At 38.7% G+C, this 13196-nt stretch overlaps 1 protein-coding gene across 1 annotated transcript in view; it reads left to right on the plus strand.

Moving 5' to 3' along the window:
- Positions 1 to 13196, plus strand: part of FGF6 (fibroblast growth factor 6) — a 122382-nt gene that overhangs the window by 104039 nt on the left and 5147 nt on the right. The window contains exon 3 of the mRNA XM_086921390.1: positions 3333 to 3573. Within this exon, the coding sequence (XP_086777516.1) occupies positions 3333 to 3509 (177 nt within the window). The 3' untranslated portion in view covers positions 3510 to 3573. The remainder of the gene's footprint in view (positions 1 to 3332; positions 3574 to 13196) is intronic.

The following is a 13196-nucleotide window of genomic DNA, read 5'->3' on the forward strand; positions in this document are numbered from 1 at the left end:
CGCCAAAAAAAAAAAAAAAAAAAAAATATATATATATATATATATATATATATATATATATATATATATATATATATATATATATATATATATATATATATATATATATATATATATATATATATATATATATATATATATATATATACATTTACCAATCCCCTCCAAAGTTGTGAAGGAAGCCAGGACGCTCGGAGTTCGTTGCAAAATGTTTAATGGGAGCAGAAAAAAGTGCACTTTTTTCTGCTGCCATTAAACATTTTGCAACGAACTCCGAGCGTCCTGGCTTCCTTCACAACTTTGGAGGGGATTGGTAAATATTATAGGCCTGTCGGTGGCCTAACCAGGACCGCGCCGCGACAGCCCTACATGCACATACCGGCACTGGAGGAGAGAGAGATATATATATATATATATATCTGTCAATCCTCACATAATGGGAAGATTAAAAATAAATAATTTCCCAACCTTAATCGTTTCTTTAAAGCGCACATTTTAAAACCTACAATATGGGAAAAAGAGCACTCAGAAGGAAGCATTGGTAAAAAAATAAGAGCAGGCCTCGCCCGGGTAAAATTCATGTTATTGAGGGAAGGTAAGACATTTGTGACATAAATCAGAATAAAAATCACAAAACAAACCAAAATGCAGAGTATCTTGGTTTGAACACATATCACAGCTGCAGGAACCAAGTGTTTCAACCATAGTCTGGTCTTTGGGAACAGACAACAAATTATGTACGAGGCCTAGCCTAAATCTAATTAAAAGATAACAAAGAAAACTGCTGCTGACAAAAACTCAGGTATGGTTCGATGAACAAGGTCTTTTGCATGTACAAAAACAGATCCTTTTGGCATTTCAAAGGCCTCTCTGTTGGACTTTCTGATGGAAACAAATGCATTCTTAATCCAGGTCAGATTCGCTTTTTAATAGGTTCAGAAGACAAACAAATTCTGGCACCCAAGGACCGAAAAACGAACTCTCCTGTTGCGGAATCCAATACCAGCAATCCCTCAAATATGACCTTATCAATTCCAAATCTGGAATAATCCAGACAGAATGTCATTTCAGTTTCAGATGTAGAGCAATAGTTTTGGAAATGTATCTTTGTGTGAAGATACATATAAACAAAAGCAACACAAACTACATTCAATCTGCTGTTCTCGTGAGTTAAGGCGCAATTCGCTATAAATCTTCACACTGAGTGGGACGTTCTTGTGCAAATTGCATAATTTCAGGAATTTTGCATACATAAAGTGAAATACCAAACTTTTGTGAATTATGCTAGTGTAATTTAAATTTCGGTCAAGCCTACTCAGAATCCATAGTAGTTCAGGCCTTGGGCATCACGCGGAAAAGAGCATAACCCCACGGTTGGGCTCCGTTACTCCTGCTTGACCCACGTGACCTTTTCAAATGGGTTTTAACAGGAAGGATTGTAAGAGTCGATGCTTAGTCTAATTTAACAGAGGAATAGAAGTGATGTGCTCTACGTTTGCAATAAAGATTTCAAATATAGAACGTGAATGCACTCAGTATGAGTATATGACCCTGTAGAGGAAGGAAGAAAACTAAGATTATAATAATACATTCACAACACCATGTACCTTGAGACTCTAAAAGCAATGGCTCTCCCCTCCCCAGTATATTCACGTATTTATCGCCTTAAGGAGGAGACAAAATGTTGTGAGTGTGCTGATAAATGTGGATGCCAAGAGTATGAATCCACCAAAACGCTGTGTTGATGTTTTGAAATAGCACTTGACCATTGCACTTTTAACATAATTGAAAAACAAACTCTGTGTAATGATAGTTAGATGTTATACAGTTGGGGAGAGGCAGAGGGTATGGATGATGTGTGAATGGAAAGTTTGAAAATCGGTGGGTGTATTTTTATGAGAAAAATTGTGGATTGTGATGAATTTTATTTATATGGAAAACAAATTTAAAGTGAGAACAAAAGTGTGGGATTGATCTTCGTTTTATATAACTTTTTCAAAGTCCATGATCCCTTTATTCTCCATTCATCTTTGTTAGGAGAAATATAAGTATTAGTTTAGACTATTAGGTATGTATTGCCTTCTGCCTAAATAGTTCTAGCCTAATCAAATCCTGATATTCTAAGTGTCTCAAGCAAACATATGATAGTGTTTTAAAATGTTTTTAATGTTAGCTCCCACAGATACCTTGATAGGGAATAAATGAGGGACATGGAAATATCTTACTATTCAGGAAAGTTATATGAACCTGCATCCCTCTTCAAAAGCTTGTTTCTACCACAACTTTGTGTCTGCTTTCAAGATATGTGCTCATATCTTCTTTAGTATTCAGATTTCACAAAAGGTGATCTGGGAAAATACTGGATAGTTTCTACACAACTCACTAGCACAGGTCTGGCACAAGTCTTCTTGAGCTATGATAAACAATTATGAACAAGCTATAAGATAGCCAGACATCTTATAGAGAATTGACAGGTTGTGGTTTGGCCATTCCATAATCTCATAACCTCATTTAAAATAAGTGTATCTTACCCAAGCTATGGAATGTCAGGTTGTTGGTCGTACTTTGTGTAAGGTTATCCAGCAAGGATTCATCAAAATCAGAATCCTCCAAACGTTTTACCCTGAATGATAAAGGAAACGAGAGGTTAAAGTGGCGTCTGGCAGTTTTGTCCATGCGGCGACACACTCAAACTCAATTCTACAAGAACCCGAACCAGCCTTGTTGAAAAGGAATCTAAGATGGAGGAAAGAAGTGGGAGTCTGGCCCAACAAAGTCCAACAAGGAAAAACTGACATGTCATCTCATTTCACTACAAATTCTATTCATGTCCTGTTCATGCCCAACCTCCACCATCTAAAGACAGCCCTGGTCCCAATTAACAAACAAGGAAATTTGCACGACAACAGTTTTAAAGAGGAAATGGGTGCCATACTAATACTATAAAGGTGGATTGTCACCTCTGCCACCAGCTGCGCTAGAACATTAATTAACCTACAGGTCTGCTACATACATCTCTGGATACCCGGACATCTATTTTAAAGTGGAAACATTCCATAACGGAGGTAAAGAAATTAGACCAAAAAAAGAAGAAAAATTGAGTGTGGTGTGCTGGTTCAAAGGGATATTGGCACTTGTTTTGCATGATGATGAAGTACAGACTGAAGTTTATGGATTCAATAATAAATTCATAGCTAACTTAGAATCCGGTTGTAACCCACTAGCATCATAGATGTGACCTTCGGTCGACTTTTCATATATTTGTCATGCCGACATTTTACTGTTATTCCTGTCCGTTTTCCAGCGTCAAAAACAATCCTTTTCTTTTTCAGGAATCTTTTCAGGATGAATGCAAATTTAACGAGATTTTACTGGCAAACAACTATAATGCATATGAATCTACAACATACCGAGGAGCTTATTTAGGATTAAGCAAATATGGCAGAGTGAAAAAGGGAATCAAGATCTCCCCGGCCATGACAGTAACTCACTTCCTGCCAAGAATATGAAAATGAGTAGCGCATAGTGCTGCATTATGTATATTTAATTTTGCACATGTGAATAATCTCCCAGGTAAAGTATTTAAAATATTGTAGATATTTGTATATTGGAATTGAAGTATTTGTAATAGATACATTTGACTACTTATGTACTATATTGCTGCTTGTTGTAATCCAAGCTGCACAAATGAATGCTATATTACTGCTTGTTAGGGGTGGTGTACTGATGTAACCCGTCATATTCCTGAACCATCTTACACATTTAGACATGCAACAGTTTATTACAATTGCAATCTATTGTTCTGTTGAGCAACTTTATATGTGCATGTGCGTGCATACATATGTATACATGTGGACACAAATATGCACTTGAATGTATTTACCTGCATTTAAATGTAATATACGTACCAATGGACAATGTAAAATCACTTTTATTTCAATGGCAAGGACAGGTCCATGGATCACGATTATTGTGACATTGAGTCTGTGCCTCCACTCTCACATCGTTGATATAAATGTAAGGTTATATTGTCGGTTGGTAGAAACATGTTATGTTATATTGGCTCTAATGATAAAATAAGGGACTTATCAGATCTGGTAGAATATATTTAATAAGATCATATTTATTTTCAGCAACATTGATGTATATGTGAACCATATATGGTCAAGGAGACACAGTAAAATTACGTTCATATCCCTAATGCATGAGGGAGGATCTGTGTGAGGCACAGTCAAAAAGAAATTGCGTAGCCTTTCAACCTCAGTGAAATTTAACATTATAACATATATATAACAAGTGTATTTGTAAAGCTCATGCTCACTCTAAAGGGTCTCTTACTACTGAAATAACAGATGTTGGATGTTATACAACTCAATGTTACACATTTTGTTGACCTCGGAAGGGTGAACAACGGCTGAGTGCATCTACTAGGATTTGAACCAGTGACAATGAGGTCAAACATAGATCCCTTGAGTGGATGCATATGCATTCTGAGCCTGCAGACGATTTATTTCTGCGTGCACATATTTTTTATATATCAAAAGTCTCTTGTTGCCCAAACTGTGATCAAACAACACAGAAGCCCTGAACACTAAATACAAGGACACAGAAGAACAAGTGTGAGCTAATCAATTATATAATCACCTTCATATCTAACTTTGAGTGAAAGGATACACAAAGGGTTTATGTGAGGTAAACCTAATCCAATCTAAAGGAATTTATAGAGCGCAAGTTGTTACCCTAAAGGTGGTCCTGGTCCTAAAGATATGCTTGAGTTTGTCAGCGGTAGTGAGAAGACCAGTTATTAGAGATTATGTGAGAGAAGCCAATCCTTTTGCGGGTTTTTCATGAAAACGAGATTAGCCAAACAGATGTACGTACCGAATTCTAGTATTTTGGTGTTAAATAGGAGAAGGCATGATGCCAATTGTTTTTTATTTTTAAACCAATTTTTATTGTTTTAAGTAAACCAGGCTGATATTGATTATATCAGGTTACAACTGTATAGTGTCTGTGCTGTACAGATGGTGACCGTCCATTGTTTGACAGTGAACCCAAATAACTTAGAGCTGGATAGTGTGAACTATCGGGGATTTGTAGAGAATCAACTTAGTGCGAAGGTAGAAAAGCCCAGTCCCAGGAACTGCACGATGTGCTATGGATGGGATTTTAAAAAGAATGTGTTTTGAGAGGGCTAGCCAGTGAAAAGGAATCTTGAAAGTGGAAATGCCAACATTTCGAGGTACCTCGATAAGTCGCATTGCAGAGTTTTGAATTTGTTGAATGTGGGAAAGTTATTTGTTAGGCGCGTCTCAGTTAAGTGTGTTTCAAAAGTCGAATCTTGATAAAATGAAGGTTTGGATAATCAAGCCTTAAGAATTGGCATATTTTTTTAAGCAAACGAAGCTGGTGAAAAGACCTGGCAGAAAGTGTACTGTCTTGAATGGATAAGGTAAGGTTTTTAACCAGCCAGACACCCGACTTTCTGATGTTAGTTACTAGAGTGGTGAATGGGCCCTGTAATGCTGGTCATCAGTGAAAGGACCGGGGAGCGGTTGACTACCCTAGAAGAATTATTTCTCTTGGATATTAAGGAAGTCGTTCTTTATTCAATTGACTATGGCAGAGAGATAGTTTTGGAAGTTAGGGCAGGCATTATTCAAAGAATCTGAGAGATTGGAATCCTACAAAATAGATGGGTGACTTTATTTTTAGTTGCCCTGCAAAAACATTCCTGAGAGTGTAGTCTGAGGTTTAGAAATTCGAATTGTGGGTTTCAGTGTTAGGAAGGTGTGTAGTGAGCAGAGGATGCTTCTGACCTTGAAAGATTTTGCCATAGGTTATTCAGGACACCAAGATGTATGGCGTTGTCAGTCCCAGGCAATGCTTCTTCAGCATAGACAATAAAAACATGCATTACACTTTTAGAAGATCGGCTACTGGTCCTCAGTGACCCTTTGAAGAGGCTTAAAGGTGGTTTGAAACCTTGTTCTACAACATCACTGTTCAAATTGCAGGTTTTGACTTGGGTCTGCACCCTTTTCTAAAAGATATTTATTGAGCTACTAGGTATGTGTATTTATATTTAGGCATGTATAGACATTCACTACATCCCGAGTCTGGCTGGTTAGGGGTGAGTTTATAAACAATAGGGCACCACGATTTAGTGTTAACATTACAGAACACTTTTGCTTGGCTAGTTGGTTCTCTGTGTGCTGTCCTTCCTCTTTTACCTTGGAAGAGATAATGGCTTAAATCTCTTACCTATTTTGGTTGTGTTCTGAATATTTGTTGCCCAAGAGGTCTAGATATTCCATGGATATCTCTTATCTACTGTAGGCTACTTTGAATACTCATTTGATGCTGAAGGAGGACACGTTTAGCTATAAATTACCTCGAACAATGCAGTGACTTTTCTGTAACACCCAATTTTGCAGCAAGCCTGGGATGATGCTTGAAAAGCATATCCAAAGATATACTTTATCTATCAGTTTATGTGCTTAACTTCCCTGTTGGTTTCTCCAGTAGCCAGAACATACAAAAGGTTTTTCTTTCAACCTATTTGTGACAGGTATTGAATTTCCAATAAACCAGCTAAGATAACTGCCCATAAAGCAAATTCTCCATGGGGAACTCACGCACAAAATGCAAATTGAAGAATGACTTTCTCTGCATAAGAACCCCAGCAGCCATCCAAACAATTGCAAAAATAAACAAAAAACAGGTCCACAATTGCTGGGATGATGTCGTGACCTACTGAGTCTTATAACAACCTTTACTCCTTGAAACCAGTAGAAACTGACTTAATCAATCCAAACTTACTGACCCATCTTCCTTTGCATACACATGAGAAGAAAAGGAACAACCCAACAAAGCAAAACAGCAAGAAACAAACAAAATGTCATTATATGCTACAAAATAAGTCTGACCTGGCTTACCAACATAAAATTAACAAACCTATAATACCACGTACAAATTTCATTACTCTTTAAATTGAAACAATTCCTTTGTGTATTATTAAAATACATGCAGTACTCATTTTTACTACCCCGTTACCGACATGTTGGGGTTCTGGAGATATTTTACACCACTCTGACTGTAAATAAGCATACAAATGCACACCAACTGTGGTCAATTATAATACTTTGTTTTTATTGGTACATTTAACGTAGTAAACCCATTTATGCTAATTTTCTCCTTTTCAAGAAGAAAATAGATTTCAACTAAAAAGTCCAATCTTTCTTTTTTTCTTGGAAAGTTAGGAAGATGTATCACGTCCATGCTTCCACTGGAGAAGTAGTACTTTAGATTTCCCTTTTAAAATTAATTGTATGATACATTTTATGTCGAAAAGGTTGACACAAAGTTTTCTAATTGCTATGGAGTTTTCCGTGTTTTTAAATAAATTTAGCTTTCTGTCTAGTTTATGATTTGGTGATATTTGCTGAAGAAGATATTATAGAGGGGTAAAATGATAAAATCCGATTTCTAAATGATATTCTAAGAGCGGTGAGAATTGTTAAAAGATGTGATTTGCAGACATAACCTTGCAGGACAGAAAATCCTCGTATTTTCTTGTGGGTCTTTGAGAAATATGTATGGTTTTGATGCTCAGTGACAGAGAGGCAAGAAAATCATGCACTTGCCAGAGAAACTTTTATTAAGTTTGAGGATATTCAATGCTTCTTTCGTAGAAATAATAGGACGACATTTTCAACTAGCCATTGACCCAAAGAAGTCAACGGAGGGAGGGGGTGAGGGGGTGAGGGGCCGAGGCAGTAACTGCATTCCCTTGCTTGTCCGTTGCCCCCCTGGCATTGTACTTCCTACATCTGATCTCACAGGACAAGAAGGCAGTGCCTTGAACAGAAGGAAGCCTGCTACAGTGTGCACATCTTCTCATTTACCTAGCACTTCATCAGCCAACAGAAGGCATTTGAAGGGGTAAGAGAAGGACAAGGTGTCAACCGGGTGATGTCACCAGGGATCAAAAGCTGCATGATGTCTCTTCCGCTACCCCAAGTTTTATGGTCCATCTTTAGCCCATTGGCCGTAATAGCATTTGAAAAGAGATACAAAATGAGATGTATTTTCCAGGTCCTCTGTACTTGCTCCGGCTTCCTCCATGGTGCTACGCAGTTTAAATTATTTTGTTTGTGTTTTTTGGTGCTTTTATAGTGCATTTTCTCGCATTACGCATGGGAATTGTAGGCCTGTCGCTGGTTATCGCTGATTTTTGTATCGCGATTGGCCACACCGCAACTTTTTTCGCATTCGTGATTCGCATTTTTTCGGTGTTGCGTTACTTTTAAAGCGGTCATATGGTGCATTATAGGGAGACTATCGCATGGTGAGAATACAACGTTAACACTGTGATCTTTTCTTGCAATAGACTGCGATGTGCAAAGTTGCGTCAAGCTAATTTTGCAATAAATCACACGTTCTTGAGAATACCCACATTGGTGCATGGCCCCATTCCAGTTTCCACTAAATTAGTCAGAGATCCGCACCTTAACTCTGTTCAGTGCTTCTTTTCCCTTGACAGAGGGTGCCAGATAGCAGGAGACCTTTCCGCGCAGACTTACCGCCCTCAAACTTGCAATGAAGGACTGTGCCTCACTGCAGGGTCCATTAAGGAACTCTAACCAATATGAATATATATGTCAAAAATTTAATTTAGTTATGTAGTGTATATTTTGATGAGACTAGTATATTGGAGTCTAAATTCATAGGCTGAGGACAATATGATATGTACCAACTCCGAATATGTTTTTAGCGTTATTGTGTGCTGAGGGGATTGCAAGAAACTATATTATCAGACTATAAGTGAATTAGACCTCAGTCTTGAAACAAGCTGTGGCTGAGCTTCTACGCTGTCAAACCAATCTAGCACCTGTATTCCAGAGAATTCCCACGCATAGCTTTCCTAGGTTGACCCAAGGAGCAATGGCTTTCTCAGAGAAATGTGTCTGTGATAATTGGATAGCAACATCAAAAAACATTACAGTTACAAAAAATAAGACAACGTTTCCCAAATCAAATTGTTAAAAGGAATCCATTTCAATTATTAATATGATCAAAATGAAGTAGCTCTTATGTTTGAAAGAGAAGCTTTTTTAAAAGAAAAGGAAATGGGGTATTTTTGCATTAAATGCACCCTCCGGAAAATAAAAATAAAAACGTGGCGTTGTTTGCATTAAGTGAAGCCTCTGGAAAATACATGTGTGAACACACCAATGCTGTGGCTTGTCAAAGAAACGTCCACTATGGTGGTGTGGGTTATCCAACTTTAACACCGAAATTATGAAATGTGCCCCCACTGAATGTTTTTGAAACATTGCAAATGTCCTTTTCTTTAAAGTAACAAGTGAAAAGAAATGACAAGGTCTTCCGAACTTGTACCAAGAATTCTATAACTGTTATGTTCTAGCGTACCAAACACCCCCCAAAGAAATGCTCCTCTCACACTAGACCACAGGTGGTTGTGGTGAGAAAAAACCTTTCCCTTCATCTAGTCTGAACCACAGACAGAAGTCCAGTGTAACTGTTCTTGCAGGTTTTTGTTCCCTGGAGGTACAGCAGGCTCTGTTCCTGGAACCTTCCAGGCTTTTCTCCCCAGAAGGTTAGGTCCCCGACAGACAGGCTTTTTCTTAAAAGATTTGGAGCAGCCATTTTGTTGGTCTGCAAGAATTCAGCTCTCCTAACGCTGAGAGTCAGAATTCAAGGAAAAGCAGAAGTCAGCCACCCTGAGTCGTTTACAGCTAGTCGGGAACCTTTCCAGGTAGGCACCCTCCGGATGTTTTCCTACTTCCAAGTAACACTCTGACTTGTAAATGGTAGTAATAATATTTTAGAAGGCTAAACCATGAGCAATTGACAGATTTCCTAACATGAATCACCATAGGATCCCCACACATTCTTCTCCTTTACATGTCAATAGAGTGCCCCTATACATCCATGCACCGTGTGCCTGGATGTTTGTAAAGTGTATTTTTCTACTGCTGCTTGTGCTGCGGCCCTTTTCCAGGCAAGGCATTTTACTACTGCCTGCATGGTGGTCGTATCGTAATAGGGTGGGCGGTCGCATGCCTGCAGCGATGGCGGTCGGACATTTGTCTGACCACCATCGTAATCAGGCCCAAAGTGGTAACAAGTAGCTAGCTTACAGAGACGAAGAGGCAGGAGTGAACACAAAATCAGAATTCTTAGAGTGGTAGAATGGAAATGTAAAGATGTATGAACCGCTGAATTAGGGTTAAGTAATCAGAAAAGGAAGACAAAAGAGAATATGAAATGCAGACTTGAGAATGCACTAAAAAGGAAGGCAAGTGTTGTTAGGAAGACCCAAGGTAGTGAGAGGAACACTTATTCAGGAGTGCAAAACATGATGGTTTGGGGTAGCAATGCCAAAGACAATTCAAGAAGAAAGACATGCATATATGCAATCAGCAGTAAAAAGCAAAGTCATTATGGAAGATCCTAATAAAGCAAGCTTGTTGGGCCTCATTACATATCTGCTTAATTATAGCCAGTGGTTTCCGAGTCTCAGCACCAGCACTTTCTTGTCAGCACCAGCTCTTATAGAAGTCTGCCACATGGTGGCACTGTTTTTCCTATTTTTTGAGGAGAACAACATCTGTTGTTTAATAAATAAAATATCATTACAATGACAAATATCTGCCACCCACTAGCTCTTATAACAGTCTGCCACATGGTGGCACTGTTTTTCTTATTTTTTGAAGAGCATAACATCTGTTGTTTAATAAATAAATCAACATTGAAATCACAAATACCTGCCACCCAAAGCTATTAGAATAGCTTGGGAGACATGTATTCGTTATTTTAATGTATATTTAAAGTCTGAATTGTTACACTTGTATGAGTGTAATGGCTAGTAGTGATAGTACTGACATTGGCAGAGCTAGTGGGAGCAATGGGTGGTGCATGCTGCAGTGGCCTCCTGACAAATGCTCTGGCACTTCTTTGCATTCATTTACCAATTGTGGGACACTAATCACCAACTAAGCAATAGGTGGCGGAGGAGTTGAGCATCCCCTGTCTCTTAACAGGTCCCACCTCCATAGTAATTTCTTCTCCAGCTAATTTCTGCTAACCTTGGACATAATAATCATGAGGGATGTCCCATGCAAATGCGGTCCTAACTGCCTTTTTCAGTAATATGATCATAAAATGGATTAAACATTCAGAGTAAGTAGGTTTGGCACTGGAACAGCCAAGACCTGCCTTTTGTTGGTCTTCTCTTGGTTGTTGCTGATGTTTTCACTCTAGATACCTTATCAGTGCTCCCTTTTTAGAGCCGGGGGTATAACATAAGTCCACAAGGGCCAGCTCAGTGACAGATTTTCAAGGCAACCACATAAGGCACATTTGCTTTTAATTAATTAAATTTGAATACATTCACATAGTCACCAGTTATCCTGAAAAGTTGTTGTCCATTGTCCTCCATGGATCTATACTGCTCACCCCTGTTATATAGTATACTACAACTGCCAGTAATGGTGATCCCATTGCTGAAATGATTTATGAAATTATAAAGAATGCCAATATCAAATGTCCCTATTGTTCATGTAGCTTACTCTTCCCCTCGATGCTGGCAATGCCAAAATGTCAAGAACCTCTGGTCACTTAGTGGCATAATTAAGACTTTTGTGGTGCAGAGGTGCGCAGCAAGTCACCTTACTGTGCTGCCCTGAGTGACGGGGAAAGGGCAGGAAATTCCTGTATTTATCCAATACGGTGTATTCCTGTCCTTTTCCCTTATGCTGGCGCCGTTTTGGCAGCCTAGTGCCAGCGCAGGCACTCTTGCACCATGGTGAAAGGGTGCCTATGTTTTAGGCAGGATTGTTTTTGTGCAGAAAGGAGCACCTTCCTGCACATAAACATTCCTGAGAGCTTTTTTCCTATTTCTATGTGTGCTGCAGAATGCAAAACACAAAGAAAAAGGAAAAAATGAGATGCAATAATGATACTTCTCCTCGTTACACCTCTCCTGGGGAGGCGTATCTTTTTAGCTCATTCCCAGGCTGACCTGTTCTTGTAAATCTGGGAATGTGTCAAGATCCATGGATGTTTTGTGGGAGCACCCCCGTAACACCCATAGAAAAGGCTCCATGGTGCAGAGTAATGTAACGCAGCGATTTGTGCTGTGTTACATTATTTGAGATTTATGAAGCCATGCAAGGTGGCCTGAGTGGTTTCATAAATCTCATAAATCTCATTTTACATTTGTGTGGCTCTTGCACCATGTTGCATGGTGCTGGAGTGAATCAAAGAGGCTCATAAATACTCCCCCAAATATTTATCGTTAGAGACCAACTGCGTAACACCTCTATTTCAGAGGGCCATGGTCTTATGCAATGTCTTGAGTGCATGGGGAGAACACAAGTCGGGAATTTAAGGATGTCTTGTATTTAAAATATTAGACATCACTGTGTGTTATTTTCTTACTGCCAACATTTTATTAACTTGTTTTTTTATTTATTCATTTTTTACAGTAGTTTAGTAATATAAAAGGAAACTCCTTGGCAATGAGCAAGATTACACGTAACAACTTACTATTCAATTCATTTATTATAACCATTAACCATTTCTGCCTAAATTCAAAAATGTGGTTCTGACTGGTTGGACCACAGTTCAGGGGAACAACCACATGCTGGCCTCAGCCTCGACCACACCGCAAACTGGTCACTTGAAGAAGAAAACATCATCTGACCATGTGACAGAGTTTTTAAATCCAGGTGCAGTTCGGATGTGGTGTTGTTCATACTGCACATATCCCCTTCTCAAATATCTGGCATGCCCAACTGTATTTCATTTCTTTTACACACCTTTGTCGTGTATTAGGTATAGGTAACTATGCGGGTAATTAGATTTTGCCATTAGCCCCTCTACAATACTTACTGTAGTGTGGTCATTATTTTCCGCATGAGATATTGCATCTTGTGTGGGTCTTGAATTAAAATTTAATCAACAGGTACGTTGTTTGACCTGATCAAAGTATTACAGATAGATCATCTGTCTTAAAATTTGTGACTTTACAACTCTGTGCCAAGGTAGTTTTCCTGGCAAGGCGGGCTAATGTAGGGAAAGATTTAAGCGTGGGAAATATGCGTTTGAATAAACAGCTTTCAATGTGAAGTAGCCAATCCTATTTGGGGGCTCGAAGTTGGGTAGCA

This window comes from Lissotriton vulgaris, chromosome 1_1 (assembly GCF_964263255.1).
Source record: "Lissotriton vulgaris chromosome 1_1, aLisVul1.2, whole genome shotgun sequence".
In the NCBI taxonomy this organism is placed as follows: domain Eukaryota; kingdom Metazoa; phylum Chordata; class Amphibia; order Caudata; family Salamandridae; genus Lissotriton; species Lissotriton vulgaris.